Source organism: Garra rufa, chromosome 16, assembly GCF_049309525.1.
Source record: "Garra rufa chromosome 16, GarRuf1.0, whole genome shotgun sequence".
NCBI lineage: Eukaryota > Metazoa > Chordata > Actinopteri > Cypriniformes > Cyprinidae > Garra > Garra rufa.
The window spans coordinates 21467824-21493963 of NC_133376.1; the positions used below are offsets into that span (position 1 = coordinate 21467824).

A 26140-nucleotide genomic window follows, 5' to 3' on the forward strand; every position below is an offset into this window, starting at 1 on the left:
TCTGGATTTGCATTTTTAATTAAAGGAATAGTTCACCAAAAAATGAAAATTACCCCATGATTTACTCACCCTCAAGCCATCTTAGATGTATATGACTTTCTTTTTTCAGACAAATACGATTGGAGTTATATTTAAAAAATGTTCTGGCTCTTCCAAGCTTTATAATGGCAGTGAATGGGTGTTCAGATTTTGAAGTTCAATAAAGTGCCTCCATCCACCATAAAAAGTACTCCAGAGGCTACAGAGGGATAATAAAATCCTTCTGAAGTGAATCGATGTGTTTGTTTGAGAAAAATATCCGTATTTAAAACTTTATAAACTGTTAAGTCATGAATTATACGTACAAAACAAGAATTTGTATTTAAAAAAAAAATTGTTGGAGGATTTCGATATAAGCCAAGAGGACACTGGTTTTCTTTTGGTGTAAACAAAACTTGGTTCTTAAGAGACTAGCATATTCTCACCGGAGCTTACACTGCACCTTTATTAACCTCCCTGAGAAAGTGTGGAGTACTTTTTATGATGGATAGATGCACTTTATTGGACTTCAAAATTTCAACAGCCATTCACTGCCATTATAAAGCTTGGAAGAGCCAGGTCGTTTTTTAATATAACTCTGATTGCATTCGTCTGAAAGAAGAAAGTTTTATACATCTAGGATGGCTTGAGGGTGAGAATATCTTCAGGGAACTATCCCTTTAAATTCTGTCATAATTTATTGACCCTCGTTTTTCAAACTCTTTTGACTTTCTTAGTTCTGTGGAACCTAAATATTTAAGAAGATATTTTTGTTGATAAAACAGAACTTCATTTGTGTACTGCAGAAGAAAGGTTTGGAACAATATGGGTGAATAAATTACAGAATTAAAATTTTTCGTTGAACTATTTAAGTAAACATGAAGTTCTGTTTAAAGGAACACTCCACTTTTTTTGGAAATAGGCTCATTCTCCAACTCCCCCCCGAGTTAATAAGTTGAGTTTTACCGTTTTAAAATCCATCCAGCCGTTCTCCTGTTCTGGCGATATCACTTTTAGCATAGCTTAGCATAGATCATTGAATCCTATTAGACCAATAGCATCGCGTTCAAAAATGACCAACGAGTTTCGGTATTTGCCCTATTTAAAACTTGACTCTTCTGTAGTTATATCGTGTACTAAGACCGGTGGAAATGCAAAGCTTCAATTTTCTAGGCTGATAAGATTAGGAACTACTCTCCCATTCCGGCGTAATAGTCAACGAAGTTTGCTGCCGTAATATGGCTGAAGCAGGAGCAGTAATATGACGCAGCACACGTGCAAATGCTAAACTAGCTGGGAACTCATTTCTGATAATACTCCGCTTGCTGCGTCCATATTACGGCAGCAAACTTCCTTGACTATTACGCCGGAATGGAAGTGTAGTTCCTAATCTTATCGGCCTAGAAACTCGCAGCTTTGCATTTCCACCGGTCTTAGTACACGATATAACTACAGAAGAGTCAAGTTTTAAATACAACAAATATGGAAACTTGTTGGTCATTTTTGAACGCGATGCTATTGGTCTAATAGGATTCAATGATCTATGCTAAGCTATGCTAAAAGTGATATCGCCAGAACAGGAGAACGGCTGAATGGATTTCAAAACGGTAAAACTCAACTTATTAACTCGGGGGGAGTTGGAGAATGAGCCTATTTCCAAAAAAAGTGGAGTGTTCCTTTAATGTTGGTGTTGGTTTGATTAAAGCCAGGTAACTTTGTTGTTGTCTTATATTAATACAGAACGTGGACTGTTAACATATAATTTAGATTTTTGTATGAATATATATTTCTTCTAAACAGTTTTACCAGATTGAAAAGTACTGTATAAAATGAATTGTTTTATATTAACCTGAATAATTTTGATATTTTTAAATGTTCAATATCTCTGCTGATGTTATGGCTTACCTCTGCTACACAAATGCAACTGTACATTTTTTCAGTTTAAAATAAAAAAGTACTTTCACAATTTTGTTCTTTGTATTACTCACTTCTCTAAACGTATGAAGATAAAAAAAATACATGTGAGAATAAAATAATTGCATTTGTTTTAACAAATCATATATTTCTTTATTTTCCTATTATTACATTAACATATTTATTTTTAATCTATGCAGGTTTGGGCCTCCATATACAGTTGAAGTCAGAAGTTTACATGCACCTTGCAGAATCTGCAAAATAAAAATGCATGTTATTTTTTATTTAGTACTGACCTCAATAAGATATTTCACATAAAATATGTTTACATATAGTCCACAAGAGAAACTAATAGTTGAATTTATATAATTACCCTGTTCAAAAGTTTACACACACTTGATTCTTAATACTCTGTTGTTCCCTGAATTATCCACAGCTGTTTTTTTGTTTGTCTTGAACAGTTAAACTGGCCACTGTTCACTGTTCAAAATCTTTCAGGTCCCACAAATTCTTTGGTTTTTCACACTGAGGACAACAGAGGGACTCATATGCAACTATACTAAGAAAAAACCATGCATTAAGAGCCGGGGGGTGAAAACTTTTGAAAAGAATGTGTAAATTTGTCTTATTTTGCCTAAATATCACATTTGTTTCATTCAGTACTGCCCTTTAGAAGCTACAGAAAATGCATGTTTCCCAGAAGAAAAAAGAAGTTACATTAACCCTAATTTAATCTTCCAAATCAAAAAGTTTTCACCCCCCCCCCCAGCTCTTACTGCATAATGTTTCCTCCTGGAGCATCAGTGAGTGTTTGAACCTTCTGTAATAGTTGCATATGAGTCTCTCAGCTGTCCTCAGTGTGAAAAGATGGATCTCAAAATCTTACAGTCATTGTTGGAAAGGGCTCAAATACACAAAAATGCTGAAAAACAAAATAATCTGTGGGACCTAAAAGACTTCTCTGAAGAACAGCAGGCAGTTTAACTGTTCAGGACAAACAAAGGGACTCATGAACAACTATCACTAAACAAAAACAGCTGTGGATCATTCAGGTAACAACACAGTATTAAGAATTGTATGTTGTATGTTATATGTAAACATCTTTTATGTGAAATATCTTATTCAGGTCAGTAGTAAATAAAAAATAACATGCATTTTTTTTTACTGATCCCTCTTATTTTGAATAAATAATTGCCATTTTGCAGATTCTGCAAGGTGTATGTAAACTTTTGACTTCACCTGTACAAGAACCACTCAATAATGTATGGCAAATATGCTTTATTTTATTCACAACTAATTTAATGAAGAATATACTACAAAAATCATTTTTGAACCCAGTGCATGCTTTTTTCCTTTTATTCTTCTTTAGTCTATTTTGTAGCTTGTCTAGGCCTCCATCTGCATATTCCTTGACCTCAAAAAGGCACTGAACTAGAAGATTTGTATCAGCCTTAGTGGCTTTTGCCAAAGGATTACCACGTGTACTTAACCAAATCCCAAAAGCACTTAAACCACAAGTTGCTGCTGAATTCTCCCGAACAGGAGAAGCGTTACCAGATGGCGCTTGTTATTAGTGATGTAATGTTTTACACTCTTCTTTAAATAGTATTAATTTACACTCGAACCAGCCTTTGATTATCAGACATATAAAATGAAAAAAACAAAACATGTGTTCATTCTGTTGTTTATTGTTCTGTTGAAAATGTGTTGCTCATGTGACTCAAGAGTCAGCAGCATTAAAGGAATACAGAAGGGTTAAACGAGTCTGCATTCTGACCCAAAAACTCAACACGACAATCCTCAACAACCTGTCATCTCTCAGAGCCAATTACGCAGACTGAAATACCCTTGATAACAGTTAAAAAGGCATCATAAGGCCATGGTGGAAATGACAAAAGATTAAAAAAAAACCTTGCATGTGTCTCTGCATAAGCGGTTTATATCTTACTCTGACCAGTCTCTGGTCCTCAGACCACAAAAAGCTGACAAAAGACGTGAACGACCTCTGATCTGAATCGAAAGGATAGCTGGAATGTGCTCTTGTACAACAGTCAGGTAAAAAAAAGTCTAATTTCACACTCATTCTCTGACATAGACGAATACAATCAAACTTATATATCTATGATGAGATAGTCGCTGTACTCTGGCTGTTTAACCAATGTCCAGTTCAAATAACATAAAATAATGAATTTTAAAATCAAATGTCCCCATCTATACGATGGTTCATCCAGCATATACTTGCACTGGCCTCCTCTGGCTGAATAAATAAACTCTCCATGCGTCAAGAGAGTACGGCTCTTGATTGGTGGACACGCCGACACGAAGTTACAATTTGCATACGATATCTTCAGTACTTTATCTAAATAATCTTTCGCTTAATATTTTGTGCTCTAGTAACTTGTGTGTCTTTAGATACATTCAGTCCTACTTGCCGAGTGTGCTATCCGTCTCTTTGGCTGAGGATTTCGATCTGGCTGATGCAGCCGTATAAACACCATCTGACCTAAAACAAACAATCATACATCATATATGCCTGCATCTCAATATTATCTTCTTTATCAAACTTAATACTTAGAATATACATCTGTACCTGTATAAAATAATAATATGAATGGAAAAAAAGAGAAATAGTTCACCCAAAAACGACAGTTCTGTGGTCAGCTATCATGAACAGTGCTTCTTGACCTTTTTGATTTCAAAGCCCCCATTGTCCACCAAATTTTCCAAGAGGAAACTCTGTCAAATGGGTTTGGAATGACAGAAATTTCATTTTTGGTGAACTGTCTCTTTAAGGGTGTGAAACAGGGCGCTATGGAATAGCAAGACTGAACAGTGATTTATGTCGTCAATGTTTTAAATGCTTATTGGCTGACTGCTGAGAGGCTTGTGGTTTCTGTTGACGTCATTCTGAATGAGGCATCAGTGTGTCTCGCATGGTCCCGCCTGCTAAGGCTGAATGTCCTTTGATCATTGGACAGTCTTGCGTACAAATCGGTAGGTAATACGTTGAAGTACCAAATGATTTTTTAAATAACTAAGAAAGTCTGGGATTTGTGTACCATATTGATATTCGGAAAAACCAAACAGTGTGAGATTCGTCTTCACGGCTCCATTTTTCTCAGTGTACGTCCTCCACGAGACTGGAAAACACTTACGATTTTTCTTTGTAGTCTTATATGCTTTTTTGCATGTGTGGTTGAGCAGCTTTAAATCCATCCGATTGAAAAACTGCCGAGTGAATCCTGATTGTGTCAGTCATACCGAAATCTCATAGGTTGTTCCTCCAACACCAGTCACTTTCTTCACCCCTCCTGCAGGTTTGTGTGAGTGGGTGTTATGATTGGCCACGTTTTGTTTAATAGTCGAACTGAATGGTTGGTGGGGGGAAACAAGAGAGAAATAGGTTAGGCTAAAAATGATGCATGTGAAAATGGCAATGGTTTAAGCAAAAACATTTGGGATGCTTTGAAAGTGTTGTAGAGATATGTGTATTAGATGTAACAGAGACGACGCAAGCAAGACATTTGCAAACTAGGTTTGAAGTCAACATGAATCGACATTCACGAGCTACTTTATTACTATAATGTTATGATTTGTGACCCTTATGTAGCATGGGTATATTTGGAGCAATAATCAACAATACATTGTATGGGTCAAAATTACAGATTTTTCGTTTATGCCAAAAATCAAAGACTTTTGTATAAACTCTATTCATTTTCTAACTGCTTGTTCTGTTAAAAAAACACTAACTTCTATATTCTTTTTTTATTATATAATTAACTAAAAAGGCCTCTAACACTAGCTTGTTCTATCGTTTTTCCTAATTTGTTTTCTAATCGGTAGGTAATACGTTGAAGTACCAAATGATTTTTTAAATAACTAAGAAAGTCTGGGATTTGTGTACCATATTGATATTTGGAAAACCATCCTTTGCTGTAAACAAAATTTGGTTAAATTTGGTTAATTTGGAAATCTCAGTTAGCAGAAGTTAGTGATTATGGTTTATACAGTTTTAAACATGGATATTTTTTGAACACAAACTCATCGATTTGGTTCAGAAGCACTTTATTAACCCCCTGGATCCATTTGGAGCACTTTTTTTTTATGATGGATGGATGAATTTTATTGGACTTCAAAATCTCAACACCCATTCACTGCCATTCTAAAGCTTAGAAGCTAGACATCTAGAATGGCTTGACAGTGAGTAAATCAAGGGGTAATTTTGGGTGAACTGTTTTTACATTATATTCTATGACATAAAACAACCCCTTGTTATTATTTCAGCTTTTGCTTTACTAAAACTTATTTTTTGATTAGAAATATGCATTGCTAAGAACTACATTTGGACAACTTTAAAGGCGATTTTCTCAGTATTTAGATTTTTTTGCACCATCAGACTCCAGATTTTCAAATAGTTGTATCTCAAACAAATATTGTCCTATCCTAACAAACCATACATCAATGGAAAGCTTATTCATTTAGCTTTCAGATGATGTATAAATCTCAATTTCGAAAAATTGACACTTATGACTGGTTTTGTGGTCCAGGGTCACATTTGAGCTATAACAGTAGCCTAAAAAATGGTTAAATAGCTATTAGTCTATTGATTAACATAATAAATAATCCACCCTGTCTTGGCAATGGCAGCCAAAATAGAAATGGTTTCAAAACAGAAATGAACGTAAACGTGTGTTGACAGTGTGTGTACACAACCACCCTATAATGATAAAAATCCACCCAGTATTTTTTTTAAATCCCTATAAATAATAACCCCTTTCTCAAATCAAGCCATTCTCAGATTCTTGGCTGTGACGTCAGACAGACCCAGGCTGCTTCCACGACTATTGACTGACATGGCCGTTTTAGCACAGACTCTTGAGCTGTAAACAGTCTGCCATTGTTTCAACGCCAGAGCAGGTGTAGACAAGAATGTCTTGAGGTCTTTGGTTGATGGATTTAATCATGAACAGTAAGCAGTGAGCAGTCATCATTTACTCCCGACATCTGAGCCGCTGAAAATGCAGAGGATTACTTTTGTTTTTGAAGCAAATGCACTAAATATGTTCACGCGAATCATTCGTGATCCAGCTTCACCTACAGAAGAAGTGAGTATTAGGGTTTTTTATGAATCTTTGCGAATCGCCTTTCCTAATAATGTGCTAGTTAGCAAGTACTGCAGCTAAATGTGGCTAAAGTTTACAGTCTTAAAGAGAACCGCTCGTCACCCAATTGAAGAGAGGGGCGGGCATTTAAAGCAACATGCACTGAAACGGTTGCTGTGAACAGAACTGTTTTTGACAAAGTAAAAAGGGTGTTGTTTTACACTACCATTGAGAAATTTTAACCCAAGTATGTTATAGACTTTTCATTAAGAGCCTAAAGATTCATATCAACTTGTGGAAAATGGGCATTCGATTTTTTTTGACCCCTTCAACTTTTTTTCATGTGAACTACTGTAAAACTAGGAATGCAATGAAAACAATGTATATTTCAGTTTCATGTTGACTTTTAAGACATCAAAATTAAAGAAGCAAAATGAGACAAACCTTAGCACAGAGACAGAGTCATCCTTATGGCCACAAGGCAGGAGGAGGGGAGGGCAGCAGAGAGCAGACGAACGTAAAGAAAGAGAACAGAGAAAGAAAAAGGACAGAGAAAGATGGAGGGGGTGTACAGAAATTCGAGGGACAGCAGAGTGGCCATGGGTTGCAGGAAGAAAGAGACAGTGTTACTGAACAAAGAGAAGAAGAGAGACCAAACCAAATGAATACAAACACGAACACTGGACCCCAATGCTCTACTTGACCATCACACACACAGGCGTGCAGGTTTTTCTGAGGGGGGAAAGAGAGAGACGGCTAAAATCAGCAGGCGTTACTCACTTCGGCATCGGAGTCCCGCCCCCTGAGCTAGAGGGGCGGTGCTGTAATTCGGCGCCACCTCCATAGGACAGTGATTTGCCCAGAGGTGTATGGCCAGGGGCGGGGCCAGGAGGAGGGGAGCCCAATGAGCGAGCGCGAGGAGAAAGGGGCGGAGCCCGAGAAGGGGGTGAGCTTGTCGGGCGCAGGAAAGCTCTGTTGGGGGAGGGTCTTAGGGGGGCAGGGCAGGCCTGGAGAGAGCCCTCCCTCTGCTGAGCAGACAGGAAAGGGGACGTGTACCCCAAAATAGGCGGGGCCCCCGGTGCTGTGCTAAGAGAGTGCGGAGGGTGCGGTCTGGGCGGGGACAGCTCATGAGCAGCAGACTCAAACTCCGGGCTTTCAGAGGGCGTCAGCAGACTTTCGTATGACAAGCTGCCGTTCCGTGTCTGATTGGCTAAACTTTTGTAGCTAGTGGAGGTCGTACCCTCAGAGATGAGGGGCCCGAGGGCATTGTGGGCCGTATGGGCAGAGCGAAGGCTTGAGGAGCAAGAGGCTGCTGCTGATTGGAGTAGGGTGTCGGTAAAAGAAGGGTAGGATCGCCCACCAAACGCAGAGGCCCCACCCAGGCCCCCCGAGCCTGCTCTACCTCCCTCCCCTCCCCCACGGCACCCTGCACCCCCTCGACTTGACAAACTGGGGTCGGAGCGGTAGCTGGGCTGCCCAGTGGTGATGGGGACAGAGGGGGACTCGGTCATACTGTTCCCTCGACTCATCTGAGAGGAAAAAGAAAGAGAAAAGGTACACCAAATGTTCCCAGCAGCTGACGCATAACCAAAAAGATGAAAGATGGCACACAACTGAAAGTTTGAGCAGACCACACCGTATAAAGGGACGTACAGAGTTCCTAAGGGGACATAGTGATGGACAAAATATGAGATTGGAGGACAAATTATATTTCAATGCTTTTGAATTCACTTTTAAAACTTTTGGGTCATTCCGTGTCAAATCAACCACATTTCAAAAACGTACCTGGCTCAAACTTCTGATTTTGCAAATTACTAAAATATGTCATGAATGAATATTTATTGAGTAATCCACCATTTTGTAGAGGGAGGTCAAATTGGCAATTTTCACCTGAGATTCAGAGCCAAATTACAGGGGGGTAAAAATGACCTCAGAAAAATGGCAGCATCATTATCTTATTTTTAAAGAGATTGGTAGTTCTATTAGTAAAATCTGTTGACTTTGCAGTCTTTGTTGCGTTATGTGCCAATGGTGACCATTCAAAAATGGGGAAACAGCAAAAGTTTGCATGCCTGTAACTTAATAAGTATTTAAGATATCTTAATGCCCTTTTAGATATTGGGTCTTATAACCTTTCCATTTGGCATCTATATTTTTAATGCCCTATGAGATTCAGTTCCAAAAATATTGGAATTTTAATATGGCCCCAGGAGTAAATTGTTTAAATTTTCATACTGTTAAATACTGTTAAAACTAGAAATGTATTTAGTTTCGTTCTGTCATGACAACTGAATTGAACATACCCGAGTGCCATAAATATTTTTTTAAGTTTGCATGGCTATAACTCAAAAAGTATTAAAGACATTGCAATATGATTTTAGATTCTTGTTTCTAATAAACTTGACTTTTGAAATCTAAATCTTAAAAATCTACATTATTCAAATATGGGGATCTCAGTGACGCTCTATATTCAGATATGAATAATACCAATTTTCAGTGGTCGAAAACCAAATGTTGGTCACTTTGTATACAGCTGATACTTATTTTATTTAAAGAATAATGTCTGAAGAAGAAATAATTTTGAAATTAGAAGTACCTTGTTTCCCCTCTATCAAAACAACTGCACAAAACATACCTGTTTTGTGAGTGAACATGTTTCTTGGGAGAACAAAACATTTGTGAGCGAATGCAAAGATTCTGCACAAAAGCACTAAACTATAATTTTTCCTACTATTTAATTTTTTTTTCTGACATTTAAACTCAAAAATACTTAATATCATTTGTAAAACAAATACATATCGGTCACTCTTTTTTTCCCTAAAACCTCCAAAAAATGTACGTTTTACAAATAAATGCAACAGTTTTCCGAGGGAACACGTTTTGTAAATGAACGCAAAAGCATTGAAACAATCTCATATTTTTTCCATAAACATGTCCCCTTAGGGGCTCTGTAGGAATGTATGAATGCACAAGAATTATGTTTAAAAAATCAAGAAGGATATGACACTAAATTCATGCCATTTTTACAGAATGGATGAAGAAAAGGAAAGGATTCAAGTTATGCTTCAGAACGAGAGGAAAACGGCAAAAGGAGAGAGTCCAGCTTGAATCAAACGCAACAATTGCAGAGTCAAAATGAAGAAACACAAGAGCAAGGTGCAAAACACACCATAACAACGAATAGCTCACATCTAAACTTACTCGCTCACTGACTGCCAGTGATTTCAGATTTTCGAGAAAAATAATAAAAGAAAGGATTCAATGTATTAACAAAAAAAAAAAAAAAAAATGCAATGCAAACCTTAAGTGCAGATCATGCAGATCAAAAAAATACATCTTACAAAGTTTCAGTACCTGAACTTGCTTGTATTTGTGTGTACTGCACTTAGACTTACCTTGCTGGAATGTGTTGAGGCTGTGTGGTTTTTTCCTGGACTGCTGTAGGCCGGCCTGTATTTATACAATGAGGGTGTGGGTGGAGCCTCAGTCAGCAGGCTGCACTCTGATTGGAAGAAAATATATTAAAAGGGTTATAAAAAATTTTTTTTTTCTGTTGATCTATTCATGACTCCATTAAAAAAGTAACAAGGCAAGGAAACAGTTAACTGAAAACACTGGTTTATCCTGAAGATCTGGTTCTGATTTCATTTAAGAAATAGATCCTGGCATTAATACAGTTAATAATAATTAAAACAGTGCTGTAGTGATGCAATAAATGATCCAACGGTTATAATACATCTTTGTGTGTGCACTAACCTTCATTTTGTGTGTGAGGCAGGCCAGGGTATCTGTGCTCTGGTTTAGGTGGTGGAGGGGGATCAGCATCAGTGGACTGGCTCTCCATTATCTCCAAACTACTTTTAGACTAAGGTACACACACACAGAACAACTCTTAACAAAAATAGCCTACTCATCTAAAGGGATTTTATGAACCTACTCTTATTCGAGAGTATGTCAATTACTTTCAAAAGAAAGTTAACTCATTTCAGCTCTCTACACAAACAAAACAAGAGCATGACAAATATTAGATAGTGTAAAGTTTGCTAATTAAAGGGATAGTTCACCCAAAAATAAAAATTACCCCATGATTTGCTCAACCTCAAGCTATTCTAGGTGTATATGACTTTGTTCTTTCAGATGAATACAATTAGAGTTATATTAAAGAATGTACTGGCTCTTCCTAGCTTTATAATGGCAGTGAATGGCTGTTGAGATTTGAGACTGTTGAGTCCAATAAAGTGCATCCATCTATCACAGAAAAAAATAGCTTTCTCCTCTGCGCTTCTGCATTTGTCACTTTTCACAGAAGCTTATGCTACATCCTACGTAATCCGCTGGAACGCCACTCTCTCGTGAACACGCTTACAAAAGTTAGCGGAAACTAGAGATTATGGTTTATAAAGTTTTAAGTATGGATATTTTCTTACACCTTTGCATTGCTTTGCTTCAGAAGGCCTTTATTAACCCCTGGAGCCCTTTTTATGATGGATGGATGCACTTCTTTGGACTTCAAAATCTCAACACCCATTCACTACCATTACAAAGCTTGGAAAAGCCAGGATATTTTTTAATATAACTCCGATTGTATTCGTCTGAAAGAAGAAAGTCATATACACCTAGGATGGCTTAAGGGTGAGTAAATCATGGGGTAATTTTCATTTTTGGGTGAACTATAACTTTAAGGATAAAAAAGATGACTGATAATGAGTTTTACAACCAATGTGAATCATTTTTGCTTATATGCCAGAACCAATATTAGCGCAGATAAGTGTATGATAATGGGTTTGTACCTGTTGGATGCCATTATCCAGGACTTTAGCTGCTAGTTGGGCTTCAGATAGAGGTGGCCGGAGAAATGGTGGCTGGACTTGAACAGATTGAGGTTTTCGCAAGCGTCCAAGATACCTGTGCAAAAAAACATGCACATAAAATTAGAACCTTAAATCCAACACAATCTGCAAAACACATTTATTTGTTAAAAAATAAGATTTGTGAACCTGGGAGCTTGTGAACTACACAGCACGTGTGCAATGTTTTTTAAGCACCCGTGTGTGAAGGGATTAACGCCGCCTCTGAACTTCCCAGTCACCTGAGGGTAAAGAGAGTAAATTTGAGAACACACCCTTAGAAATCAGGCAGAGAAATATCATCATTCTATTTGACCAAACACATACAATATGGACAACAAACACACCCGAACACAAACACACCTGTTCGTTGGTTGTTCTCCCTCTGGCAACAAGTACAACATGAAACCCAGTGAGTCCCGCTACCGGGACGAAAAACAGACCAGCTACACACATCACTGCCATACTGAGTAGTGTGTTAAGGTAACAAAAAACACTGAACAGGTTGATGTGTATTCATGAGATTGCATTATGTGCACATGCGAGTTATGTGTAAAGGATACGTGACTCCAGAGTGGACCTGGTCCAGTTGTTTAGTGTGATGGAGGATGTATAGCAGACTGAAGCCAAACACATCCATAATGTGAGTAGTGAGCGAGAGCAGGAACAGAAAGAAATAACGATAATTCCGCCTCCCAATGCAGTTGTTCACCCATGGGCAGTGATGGTCAAACTCCTAAACACAGACATACATGCATACATGCGTTTAGACAATTAAAAACCAAGACTTAATTTAAAACACTTAAAGGGATAGTTCACCCAAAAATAAAAAAAACTCTATCATTAAATACTCACCCTAATGTCGTTCCAAACCCATGAGACTTTTGTTTGTCTTTGGAACACAAATGAATAGAGATGCACCGATTGATCGGCTAGTGATCGGAATCGGACGATTTTCGCATGATCGGCCCGGATCGGTGACCGGCCGGTCAATTTCTCCTCTTGCCGATTCCTAGCCAATCCCTTTATTGCCAGCGGCGCATGCAATTACGTCACAGCCATGCGCGCACACTCACGGTCGCGTGTAAACATGTCTTTGGTGTGAGTGAAGATGACACAAAGATCGCAGTTTGTAACATTTATAAGGCCAAAATACAACGTGAGGGAACAACCACGAACCACACGCTTGTTTAGCTTGGCTGGACATGTGGTAGATCGCGCCCCCGCTCTGCATATTTTGCATGTCTCTGTTAGTTAACACACCTGGTTCAGATAACCCACTCGTTAGAAGTAAGCTCCGTGAATGAACTGTGTTCCGATTGACATGGTCCCTGCCCAGTGTTCATTGCTCCCTACTCCCTGAGCAGGGGAAATACGTTGACGTTTACTACACTTTCATTCATTCACATATTTGCGCTGCGCCTCCGCATACAGCCTCTTCACACACTAATAGTTCGAAGCGAGCGTATATGTTCCATTTGAAGGTAATTTAAGCGTGCGCGACGTGAATTTAATTTGTAGTTATTTACAGATGCATTTATGTTACACTTCTCTAGTAAATATCATCTGTGTGTGAAGACGCTGTATGCGGTGGCGTAGCGCAAATATGTGAATGAATGTTACGAAGTGTAGTAACGTTACCGCTGGATTAACTGGTGACAAGGCAGAAATGCTTCTCTTTATCAAGGAAAATTTGCCATTAATGCTCAAGTAATATAATTTAGCACTAGCATTGTTATTTCTACCTGTTTGAAGACACAGTGCACGTTTTGTTAGTAAAGTTATTATTGTGAGATGATCCTGTAATTAATGTTTAAAAAAAATCCATATAAAATTCATTGAAGAAAAGTAGATTTTTGTATGCCTGCTTTGTTACTTATATTTTATTTCTAATGTTTTCAAGGCTCAGAGCACTTTATTTTGTTAAAGTTATTTTAATATGAGAAGATGCTGTAATGTTTATACATTTCTTTTATTATTAAAATAAAATAAATACATTGAGGACAAGATTTTTGTTAGTATAACTATACTATGTTAGTTACAGGAACTAATTTTATACCTTTTTCGAAGGCACAAAGCACTTTATTTTGTTGTTAAAGTTATTTTGTTGTAAGAAGATCCTATAATGTTTAAAAATGTATTTTATTATATAATAAATTTAATTAAAGAAAATATTTCTGTATAGGCCTATGCTTTCATTACAGTTCTTAAAAAAAATAAAATCGGAATCAGCAAAAGTCGGAATCGGCAGGTCACACTTACTGAAAAATCGGAATCGGTATCGGCCAAGAAAATTGCAATCGGTGCATCTCTACAAATTAAGACATTTCTGATGAAATCTGAGAGATCTCTGACCTTCTATAAACTTTCAAGGCCCAGAAAGGTATCAAGAATATCGACAAAATAGTCCATGTGACAAGAGTGGTTCAATCATTGTTATTTTAGTTTTTCTGCATATAAATAAAGTCTTCTCATAGCTTCATAAAAGTATGGTTCAACCACTGATTTCACATGGACTATTTTACTGTGGTAGTTGCTGTCTATGGAGGGTCAGAAAGCTCTCGGACTTCATCAAAAATATCTTAATTTGTGTTTGGAACAACATGAGTATTTGATGACAGAATTTAAATTTTTTGGGTGAACTATCCATTTAAGACTTTGTTTAGTGTGAAACTACGATGAATGTGCATGTACCTCCACACAGTTGTCACACACAGAGCAGTGTGAACAGCGCGGTGGTCTGTAAAAACGACATGTGGAGCACCACTTCATCCGCACCTGAATGCCCCTCACCTCCACCGTCTTATAAAGTGGAGCCCGGAAATCATCCTCTTTATCCTCATCTTCTTCAGCTGCAAAACATACAATCACATGAAAACTGTTAAGAAATGTCAAGGTCATACTTTACCTCAAAAAATAACACGTTCATAACAAGAACGGACAATGAACAACACATTTATTACACTATTCTAAATCTTTGTTAACGTGACAGTTGTTCATTGTTTGTTCATGTTAGTTCACAGTGCAATAACTAAGGTCATTTTAATAATGCATTAGCAAATGCTGAAATTACCATTAACTAAGATGAATAAATGCTGTAGAAGTATTGTTCATTCTTAGTTCATGTACTAATGTAGTTAACTAATTTTAACTAATGAACCTTTTCAGTTGTGCTGCTTAATATTTCTCTGGAAACCATGATACAATTGTCAAGATTTTTAATAAATATCTTAATACATATTAGAAAGTTGGAAGATCAGCAATTATATCAAATAGAAAATTTTAAGTAACATTATAAATCTCTTTTCTGTCACTTCTGATCAATTTAATCTGTCCTTGTTAAATAAAAATATTAATTGCTTTAAATAAGATTTTTCCTGACTCTAAACTTTTGAACAGTAGTGTACATTTGTAAGTATACATTATATTTGTTTTAACTGAATTACAAGTAAAAAAAAAAACACTTTTTGGTAAGGTAATACTATGGTAACCGTTATTAGTATACAGTATTTGGTAAGGTAGCTATAATAATAAGATCTATTAAGGGAAACTTAATTACACTACCAATCGAAAGTAATGTTTAATGTTTTTTAAAGATGTCTCTTCTGCTCATCAAGCCTGCATTTATTTGATCAAAATACAACAAAATCGGTTATATTATGAAATATTTGTACTATTTAAAATAACTGTTTTCTATCTAAATGCATTTTAAAATGCACTTTTTTTCCTGTGATTTCAAAGCTGAATTTTCAGCATCATTACTCCAGTCTTCAGTGTCACATGATCCTTCAGAAATCATTCTAATATGCTGATTTGCTGCTCAGAAAACATTTATTATTTTTTTATTATGTTGAAAACAGCAGAGTAGAACTTTTGCAGGTTTTCTTTGATGAATAAAAAGTCCAAAAGAACAGCTGAAATAGAAATCTTCTGTAAAATTATAAATGTCTTTATCATCACTTCTGATCAATTTAAAGCATCCTTGCTAAATTAAAGTAATCATTTCTGTTAGAAAAAGCTTTTTATTTCAGATAAATGCTGATTTTTGGATCTTTCTCAATGTACTCAACTGTTTTAAAGAGATAATAATATTAATAAAATGTTTCTTGAACAGCAAAATGATGCTGAAAATTTAGCTTTGATCACAGGAATAAATTACATTTTAAAATATATTAAAATAGAAAGCAGTTATTTTAAATAGTACCAAAATATTTCACAATATTGCTGTTTTTGCTGTACTCTGGATCAAATAAATGCAGGCTTTGTGAGCAGAACTTTAGACAGACTTATTTAAAAAAAAACATTACTGTTCAAAAACTTTTGACTGGTAGTGTATCATTAAAATAATTTCATAATATTTAAGGTCTTGTATAAGGTTTGGGGTGAAAAATATCTCAGATATAATCGTGAGATTCCCCTACCTTTACAAAACTAAATAGGATTTACTCACGTTTTCCCCATGCAAACTGCATAAAAACATAAGTGTGTACCTCTAGGAAAGATGCCGGGGTCCATGAATGTGGCCATACAGAAATTGGCCAGTGTGAAGAGGAAGACCACAGCATTATAGAGCGGAATGGAGGAGGAGAACCGCTCTGACAACCACGGACATCTGCACAGAGATGCCTGACATTACACTTACAGTAATGCTGATGCATTCAATTTCCATTTTACAATTTCTATTTTTTTATTTTATTTTGTTTCTACTCACGTGAAACAGAGAAACAGCGTCGTGGTCCCCACAAGGAAGGCCGTTGCTGCGGACACAGGCACATAGCGACCGGGGCGGAATGGGCGGGATGGGGAGGGGTCTCCGAGAGCCCCGCCCACACTGAGACCCACAGGCATTTGGAGGCGTCAAAAAAACTGAGGAACAGGGGGAGACGTCAAAGAGAGAGGAAAACACGTCTCCCACCTGAGTGAGGATGGTGTGCAGCCATGGCCATAACAAGAAATTTAGTGAAACAGATTATGTTCTCATAAATCAAGGTGCATTTCTTTCCAAAAAAACAAACAAACGGTAACGTAAAATAGTGCAAATGTCTTTTTGTATGCGTCTGTGTTGATACATAAAAAATAGACTAAATTCATATACACGTAATATGCGGTACTATGACTTTACTGTAATACAAAAATAGCTCTAGTTTCATCAAAAATAAGTTCTTATGGCTTGAATGTAACAAGATTTGGTCAATAAAAGGACAAGTGACAGCAAAGCTCTTTTAGTGCAAATCTCTGGTAAGCCCCATGTTACACCAAAAAGAGCTCAAAGGAAGCAGCAACTTGAGTTCAGGCATTCATTCAGTACTCGCTCATATCTCACAAAGCATCACAGCAGATGAGTGCATGTGAGCATGACGTCACACTACAACAAGGAAAAAATAAACAGTTTTGGTGGGAGGTATACAGTGAAATGTAAAAGTATGTGGAGAAAAAAAAGGAAACTACGAGACAAAAAATATAACTTTTTTTCTACAATCTCAATTGAGTCTGGATTCCCTCCGGAACAGTCAGTCTAAGAAAAGACCGTAATTACGAGTACAAAATATGAAACCGTGCTCTTGATGTCTTGTGCCCTAAATGAGAGCTCATTCTCCACTCTGAGGTGATCTACGCTCACACTCTGATGAGAGACAAACTGGCTGAAAAGTGAGCAGGTCACATGAATCTTGCAAGTGCAGATATCCACATGATAACTTGGTTTTCAGAGGTCCATATGGAAAAAACGTACACCCACACCAGAGTGCGCATCCACCATCGCAACTGCACGCGATCCGTATGCGTCCAGGGTTGAAAACTCCAGGTTGTGGTAAAACATGAGCGTGCAAAACCATTTTAACCCTGCATAGTGTCCCATGAGGCCTTTCTTCCTCACAAGGATGAGTTTAAAATGCCGTCCTCCTCCTTTCTGATTCCTTGACAGGTTTGAGTGGTATCTATAAGAAGAGAAGATAGTTAAACATGTAGATATGAACTTGTGACCTGATCTTAGACATTCTTAAAATTCTCCATACCGATTGCAAGCAGCCCATATCATCCAAACGATCATACGAACCAGACGAAACATAAAGCAATGAATTGTGAAACCTACATCTATGTACACACATCATGTTGAAACCTGATCACGCTTTTGCTGCCCTGTGTCACAACTTCTGACTCACCAGGAAAGGGTGTGCCTCTTTTTTTTCCTGTATTCTTTACCAGGTTATTTGGTGTACTATTCAACCCCATTCCCCCCTTTACAATCCCCTTTTTGTCCTTTGGTTTGCTGTCACACTGACCACACAGTGACCTTGAGTCTCGCATACACAAGCCTTATTACACCACTCATAATCTTCTTTTCTTGTAGCTACTCCTGCTCTCTTCATTCACAGTACCACCTGAAAACTGATCCACTTCACAAAGAGTTGATTAATTCATAAACATGTTAAATCCTATGTGACTGTCAACTTTGTAATCAATAATGAACTGGATGACGGATGTCAGATGATAACTGATTGGACCACATAATCAATAACAAACTGAAAAATTTTGTTAGGATGTCACAACACTGACCCACAATAGTGACTTGAACAATTTATAGTCTTACAAAAGTGATATTATTAGGGGTTTTTTTTTCAACGAAAAAGGCTAGCTGTGATGTTTATGTCAAATCCAGTTTATTATATAGATGACTATAGTGCAAAATAAGAATAAATCTACATATAAACTAAATATAAAGCATTACAAAACATTGCACATATTTGAATAGAACCATAACGCCAAAAAATGATGTCTAGGTAAGTTAGGCAACTCATTAGGTGGCACAGTCACTCACTAGAGCAAAAACACAAACCACAAGGGTGAATTGAATCCAGATGTTAATTAAATATCAAAGCATAAACAATTTCAGAGCAAAACAAGCAAAATATGAGTCAAAAACATAGGTTGTCTCCCATTTTGGTTAGCTTAACGTTGCCATCCCAGCTAATACCGTCCTCCAAAATACTAACGTTACCTTACACAGTAAAACAAGACAGTTTGGATTACAAAACGCAAGTCGAATGCATATTGATTGAAAAGGAGCACAATTAACTCATAAACCATAACAAAATACGACAATTTAACTTTTCGCTTCGTGTTTTGCGTTCTGTTTAACTAGGCCGCAAAGTGAAGCCTCGGACTCGAGTTTTTAGAGCCACCACAAAAGGAATTTAAAACGCGGCGGTGTGGATCCGATGTCGAAACAGAGCAAATACCAACAGCGACCTGCCTAAACGCGTTTACGAAAACAACACATTTATTCTGAATGTCATCCACTTGACGTTATATACTCACTCAGTGTCGGATATCCCGAATGTTTACGTACTTTAAATGCCTGGCGTTTATTCACACATCCTGCGATTTGGAGACTCGGTTTGTCTTCTGCATCCCGGCCCGGGCAGCGGTATTATCTGATGGGAGAGGAGCTTCAGCCCTCTCTATCCTCTCTCTCCCTTAATCTCCGAGTCTGTCCACGGCCTGGGAAACGGCTTTTGATCTGTGTACGCCCGGGGCTGAAAACTCCCCAAGTCGTTTATCCGATGCAGAGTCTGATAAGCCAAAAATAAAACCCTTAACAAGGCATCATCATCTTCTTCTTCGGCCCCAGCAGCATTTAAGGACACCGGTATAGGACATGCAGGAAAAGATCCGGAAGAGATTCTTGTCTACACAATATATAGCATGTCAAAATAATAATTGCTCAATTAGTTTGCTCAGACGATGTAATTTCACTGAAGAATGCAGAATAACATGCTGTCAAACTGGTTTTGGTTTGTTTTATTGTTTGTTCACAAGGACATATGAAATTGCAATTAAGTTTATTAAAACAAAATACAGAAGTACAAAAGAATTAAAACTTGCCCTTTGAAAATTAACACAGCTATAAATATTTTGGATATGTATTTTATTTGAGGTCAATGAAACGAATGTCCATGATGAGCAAAGTGTGTCTCGGCAGCGGTCTGGGCGCTGGAGAAAGTACCGTCATCACCTGAGCTTGTGTGTCCACCGCTGTCACAACTATGAAGCCACACACCGGACTCTCTAAAATCCCTCTGCTCTGTCCCGCACCCACCTCGGCATCATCATCCACCGAACTCACACTGAGCACATGGTGGGTTAAATCCCTGCCAGGGCTGACTGGGACGAGTTTGAGCTGGGTGTCATCCTGGGACATACCCAGAGGGAGACAGGAGTCCGGAATTGAGGGTGCACCGATCTTGTAAATACGCACATCTGAAAAGCGCACATCGTAGGCATGAGGGTAAAAAGAAGTTCCACGGAAGCCATAGAAATACTCCCGGATCTTTTCGTCCCGGGACTCTCGTCGGCAGTCCTTGGAGCGCTCCACCACGCCTCCGGATTTTGGGAGAAGGACGACACGTACAAAGTGTGGCAGGTCACGTTTGAGCTCATTGTAGAGACGCTCCTGGTCCAGGACTAACACAACATCTACCTGGAAAGCTGAAGCACAGTGGACCAGAGCCTGGTAGCCTGAACCTTTGACCCAGCCGCAGGTGTTGATTATACAGCCACCCACACTAGCCCTGCGGTTCACCTCGCAGCGCTGGGAAAACACTTCTGCAAGGCTTGAAGTCAGCTACACACACAAAGAGGAAAAAGTTACTCATTATAACACATTTTATTAATATGTATGGATGATGCATAATCAATTTAAATTTTGGGGTCAGTAATATTTTTGAATATTCTTGAAAAAAAGTCTCATGCATATTTGTTAAAAAATACAGTAAAAACAGAAACATAGTGAAATATTATTATAAACTGAAATTACTATTGATGAAAATATTTATTCAGGTGATAAAGCAGATTTTTAGCAGCCATTATGACAGTCTTTCCTCTTCAGTGTCACATGATGTTGCAGAAGTCATTCTAATATGATAATTTAGCGCTCAAGAAATATTTATTAATTTATTATCAATGTCGAAAACAGTTGTACAGCTTAATTTTTTTAACATTCTGGTATAAGTACTTAGTGTCAGTTTTTATCAATTTAATGCATCCTTGCTAAATAAAAGTATTAATTTCATTAAAAAAAAAATAGTACTGAATGGTAGTGTATTGTAATCTGACAGTATTTGGCAAGAAAAAAAATGTAGGAAAGGACTATTTTGTATTTAGGCAACACAAAGTATTGCAGATTTGACCACAAATAAAAAAATAAAATAAAAACAGAAATAGTAACATACAATAATTAAAATATACATATAAAGCAGAGTGTAATATTAACTACAGTAAGTACATACTATTCATTTAAATATAAAAGACACCCTTTTTTTATTTGGAATAACACACACTGATGGACCAAAAACAAAGACAATACACTACCAGTCAAAAAAATACAACAGTAAGAGTTCATAAAATCTTTAAAAATTAAAGCCTGCATTTATTTGAAAATAATTTATCCAAGGTACAGCAAAAACAGTTCAATTTTTAATTATATTTACTGTGTAACTGCTTTCTATTTTAATGCATTTTAAAATGTCATTCCTGTGATTAAAGCATCATTAGAAAGCATCATTACATGATCCTTCAGAAATCATTTAAATATGCTGATTTGCTGTTTAACAATCATTTTCTTTATCATTATTATCAATATTTAAAACATTTAAGTGATAATTTTCAGGATTCTCTGATGGATAGAAAGATCAAAAGCTTTTGTAACATTATACACTATACCATTCAAAAGCCTGGAGTCAGTAGAATTTATTTGGGAAAGAAATTATATAAATTAATACTTTTATTTAGCAAGGATGCTTTAAATCAGGAGTCTCAAACTCCTAGAGGGCCACAGCCCTGGACAATTTAGATTCAACCCTAATTAAACACACCTGATCCAGCTAATCAAGTCTTTCAGCCTCATTTGTAAGAGCAGGGTTGGAACTAAACTCTGCAGGGCAGGGCCCTCCAGGACCAGAGTTTGACACCCCTGCTTTAAATCGGCTTTATGCCGAACGTCACATGACCAACCCCGGAAAACAGGTCTCATAGCTTCCGCTTGTCGGAGAACGTGTTAATAGCCGTAATAAATAATGGCGATATCGACGGACTTTTAAGGTAATCAGTTAAACAAGCCAGCTGTTTATTGTGGACGTTTCATTCGATATTTATATATAAATGTTAGTGAAAAGAATAAAAATTTAAAACTTTTATATATCAATCCACATATGTGATGGACATTGGTTATGATCATTTTTAGTGTCTACTTTGAATGAATCTTGAGTAAATCATGTTCATATTTAAAGAGGGATATGCAAAACGCGTGAACCGGAAGCAACGAGACCTGTTTAGCAGAAAACGGAAGCCTGTTGGGCATGAAGCCCATTGATCAAAAGTAATAATAAAGACATTTATAATGTTACAAAAGATTTCTTTTTGAGATAAATGCTGTTCTTCTGAACTTTGTATTTATCAAAGAAACCTGAAATCAGTTATTTTAAATAGTAAAAATATTTCAAAATTTTACTGTTTTGCTGTAAATAAATGCAGTCTTGGTGAGAAGAAAAAAGGATTAATGCATCTTCTTCTTGTTGTTATTGATTAAACAGTGTCAGGATAGTTTGGTACTTTCTGTTTGGGGCCAAGCTCAATCTGTTCTAATTATTTATAGGCCAAAGCTCAGTATATCACTGAAGTGTACAAACAACACTCCCTTGAGTGCAATTCTTTTCATTACCTTGTTGTAAAGTTTGATGTTTGTTCCCGGTGTGGTAGAGCCAAAGTGAAAGACAAGTGGAGCCTGCACCGAGAAGCCTTCTTCCACATCAGCAGGACGCTCGATGCACAGAGCTGACATAGTTCCAGGCACAGAGACCTACAGACAAAAACGCACATATAATACTCCATTTCGTACTGAATGGCTGTAATGTTTAGCAGATGTTGCATTGATCGTTCAGGGATCGTTTACTTACGCTGCTCTGGCCGACATCCAGTTCTACCAGTGTAGGTCTTCGTCCCAGACGCACAGCGTAGTTCAGCAACACTCGACATACTGTTGTCTTTCCCACATCAGTTGGTCCAACAACCATTACCTATGACAACAAAACATGTTTAACTATCATTAACCACAGAGATGTCAACAACGTTTGTTATAATAAATTATAATATTCTTTGATGGATAGAAAGTTAAAAAGAAGAGAATTTACAGTTAAGGTCAAAAGTTTACATACACCTTACAGCAGTGTTTTTCAACCACTGTGCCGTGGTACACTAGTGTGCCGTGGAAAATTATTCAATTTCACCTAATTGGTCTAAAACATTTTTTGGAAACTAATAAGTTATCAGCTCTGTGTTCATACAAACAGGCCCAGGTTTCACACTGAGTAGGTAGAAATATGAAAGATCAAAAAACTGTTTTCATTTTGTTTATTTGATTCCTATTCAAGACACCTAGATAAGAATGACTGTATATTGTTAATTGCACTTTTTATTTAAAAGAAGAAGAAATATGAAAGATAAAATACTTTTTTCTTTGTGTTTATTTGATTCCTGTTCAAGACACTTCGATAAGAATGGCTGTATATTGTTAATACAGGCTACAGAGTTTACATTTTTTTTACAGTTTCGATTGTTGGTGTGCCTTGTGATTTTTTTTCAATTAAAAATGTACCTTGGCTCGAAAAAGGTTGAAAAACACTGCCTTACAGAATCTGGAAAATGTTAATTATTTTACTAAAATAAGAGGGATCATACAAAATACATGATGCATTAGTCCCTTGTTTGTCCTGAACAGTTAAACTGCCCGCTGTTCTTCAGAAAAATCCTTCAGGTCCCACAAATTCTTTGGTTTTTCATCATTTTTGTGTATTTGAACCCTTCCCAACAATGATTGTCTGATTTTGAGATCCATCTTTTCACACCGAGGACAACTGAGGAACTCATATGTAACTATTGCAGAAGGTTAAAATGCTCCTGAAGGAAATTGTATGCATTAAGAGCCAGGGGTGTAAACGTTTGAATGAAGATGTGTACATTTTTCTTATTTTGCCTGAATATCATATTTGTTTTTTTTAGTACTGCCCTTCAGAAGCTACAGAAGATACTAACATGTTTCCCAGAAGACAAAATAAGTAAAATTTACCTCAATCTTCAAATTCCAAAAATTTTCACCCCCCAGCTCTTAATGTATCATGTTTCCTTCTGAAGCATCAGTGAGCATTTGAACCTTCTGTAATAGTTGCATATGAGTCCCTCAGCTGTCCTCAGTGTGAAATATGGATCTCAAAATCATACAGTCATTGTTGAAAGGGTTCAAATACACAAAAATGCTGAAAAACTAAAGAATTTATGGGACCTGGAGGAACTGTTCAGGACAAACAAGGGACTCACGAACAACTATCACAGCTGTGGATCAGTCAGGTAACAATACAGTATTAAAAATCAAGTGCATGTTAACTTTTGAACAGGGTGATTTTTATAAAAGCAACTATTATTTTCTCATCTGGACTATATGTAAACATTACCCTGGAAATCCAGAGGTCTCGCGAGAGCACAATTTGAATTGTCTAAATAGATTAGGGTCTGGATTTTTCCAGGCTATGTAAACATCTTTTATGTGAAATATCTTATTCAGGTCAGCACTAAATAAAAAAAAAAAAACACATGCATTTTGTATGATCCCTTTTATTTTGGTAAAATAACATTTTGCAGATTCTGCAAAGTGTATGTAAACTTTTGACCTCAACTGTATTTGAAATGGAAATCTTTCATAACATTATAATGTTTTACTGTCATTTTTTATCAATTTAATGCATCCTCGTTAAGTAAAACTATTCATTTCTTACCAACCCCAAATTTTAGGAAAACTGTTTAGGATTTCTGTTTACATACCCGAGGGCCTCTCTCATTGTCTTTCTCCGCCTGACGTCTCATCTGCTCTAGAGCTGCATGGGTGTTGAGATACAACAGCATGGGTGTATCTTTGGAGACATACGCCACCTACATTTATGGAAGAAAGACAGGTTCCAATTAATTCAGCATTCCATTTAATTATAGACATTCACTGAAATCCTTTTAACCTCTCTCACCTCCGTTTTGCCTGAAAGCGATACACTGCAGCCTTGCCAGGTGAACACAGCAATCTTGGACCCTGGCCCGAAACTGTACTTCTTATTTTTGTTCAGTTCGGATCCAAAGACCTCTGCCAGGCCGGACAACAGCTCGAGCTGGACTCGTTCTCCTGCTTCGACCTCAAACCGCAGTTCTGTCTCTTTCTCCAGGTCGAATCGCGTACCTGAAGTCCCAGCACTGCCCGACGAACTCAGGCCCTCCTCAGTTGACTTTTCTGATGTTTCTGCAGTCATGGCTGTAATGGAGAACTAGGATGTTGTACAACTGCCATATAGCTAACTTAGGTACTTGTATTATTAAGAGAATAAAATAACTATTTTTTGTATTATAACGTTACCTGTTTGAAGTCGTCCCCTCTGTGATTTATGTGTTTTATTTAGAATATGTCAAATAAATTACTGTTCTTGTAGTATTAACGTTAGCTTGTTAACGTTAGCCTGTTGAATATAATTCAGTTGATGGAGGTTGGAAAAATAAAATTATTTCATATCCCGAAGAATCTTCCAAAAGTCCACTGTTGTTATTTGGAAATATTGTTATTCCTCCTTTCTTCACAGCAGCGAGGAGTTCTGTTAAACCACCACAGCACAGTGATGATGTCGTGTCGCGTGTAGATGATGTCATGCAATGGTTGACCAATGATCCTCTCAACATCCACAGAATAGTTGTTTACTGTAGTTTGACTCTAAAGTTCTACCCGTTAATTTGATGATTAAACTATATAACTGTGTTAACTAAATGTAATATACATGAATAATCCAAAAATCAGGCATGTGTTGACGTTTTTATTACTAAGTTCTTCTGTATTTATTTATTTTTGTTGATTTGTAACCCTATCCCTGTTTTTCCAACAGTTTCTATGGCTCATATTTTGCTGTTCCTCAATAAAAATAAAAAAAGCAAAAAAACAGATCTAATATGAGTTTGCTTTTCAACCGAAAAAATTTCAATGATTGAATAAAAGTAATAAATAATTTTTAACATTTAACCACATTTTTTGACATATCAACGTGTTTTCTTATTTAAGATGTCAAAATTGTCATGCGTATTAATTTTGCTGTAGCATATCATAGTACATGTTTACAATGAACAATATGCTGTTTGAGATGAAAGCGTTTTTAATGTATTCACCGTTTTCCTCTGGTATAG

The 26140-nt window shown here is 37.0% G+C and overlaps 2 protein-coding genes across 4 annotated transcripts; both read right to left on the reverse strand.

Annotated features, from left to right (window-relative positions):
• Positions 1 to 3195: 3195 nt before the first annotated feature.
• zdhhc5b (zDHHC palmitoyltransferase 5b) lies at positions 3196 to 19519 on the reverse strand. Of its 3 annotated transcripts, XM_073820444.1 has the most exons (13): positions 19199 to 19519; positions 16593 to 17817; positions 16372 to 16493; positions 14576 to 14733; positions 12445 to 12617; positions 12245 to 12347; positions 12032 to 12123; positions 11825 to 11939; positions 10791 to 10899; positions 10430 to 10536; positions 7815 to 8563; positions 7479 to 7501; positions 3196 to 5299 (listed from the first exon to the last, which is right to left on the reverse strand). In XM_073820444.1, exons 2-12 carry the CDS (start codon positions 16727 to 16729, stop codon positions 7480 to 7482), a joined length of 1887 nt encoding a protein of 628 aa, XP_073676545.1. In that variant the 5' UTR covers positions 16730 to 17817; positions 19199 to 19519; the 3' UTR covers positions 3196 to 5299; position 7479. The 3 variants fall into 3 exon arrangements, with proteins under 3 accessions (XP_073676545.1, XP_073676544.1, XP_073676543.1); XM_073820443.1 differs by lacking the exon at positions 7479 to 7501 and having other exon boundaries at positions 19230 to 19519; XM_073820442.1 differs by lacking the exon at positions 7479 to 7501.
• A 141-nt stretch (positions 19520 to 19660) lies between these two features.
• On the reverse strand, positions 19661 to 25791 carry clp1 (cleavage factor polyribonucleotide kinase subunit 1). The gene is made up of 6 exons (XM_073820974.1): positions 25329 to 25791; positions 24949 to 25226; positions 24752 to 24859; positions 22834 to 22953; positions 22599 to 22736; positions 19661 to 20504 (listed from the first exon to the last, which is right to left on the reverse strand). The coding sequence occupies exons 2-6, from the start codon at positions 25222 to 25224 to the stop codon at positions 19809 to 19811; spliced, it is 1338 nt and encodes a 445-aa protein (XP_073677075.1). The 5' UTR covers positions 25225 to 25226; positions 25329 to 25791; the 3' UTR covers positions 19661 to 19808.
• Between the last annotated feature and the right edge of the window lie 349 nt (positions 25792 to 26140).

What these genes read in the sequence shown, in the direction of transcription:
- zdhhc5b (XM_073820443.1), bottom strand. Translation starts at nt 16,729, where the DNA reads ATGCCTGTGGGTCTCAGTGTGGGCGGGGCTCTCGGAGACCCCTCCCCA. An exon ending in CCCCGGCATCTTTCCTAGAG is followed by an intron (nt 14,734 to 16,371) that starts GTACACACTTAT and finishes TATGTTTTGCAG; the next exon opens with CTGAAGAAGATGAGGATAAA. An exon ending in GCCTCACACACAAAATGAAG is followed by an intron (nt 10,537 to 10,790) that starts GTTAGTGCACAC and finishes TCTTCCAATCAG; the next exon opens with AGTGCAGCCTGCTGACTGAG.
- clp1 (XM_073820974.1), bottom strand. Translation starts at nt 25,224, where the DNA reads ATGACTGCAGAAACATCAGAAAAGTCAACTGAGGAGGGCCTGAGTTCG. An exon ending in TGGATGTCGGCCAGAGCAGC is followed by an intron (nt 22,737 to 22,833) that starts GTAAGTAAACGA and finishes TTTTGTCTGTAG; the next exon opens with GTCTCTGTGCCTGGAACTAT. An exon ending in ACATCAAACTTTACAACAAG is followed by an intron (nt 20,505 to 22,598) that starts GTAATGAAAAGA and finishes TTGTGTGTGTAG; the next exon opens with CTGACTTCAAGCCTTGCAGA.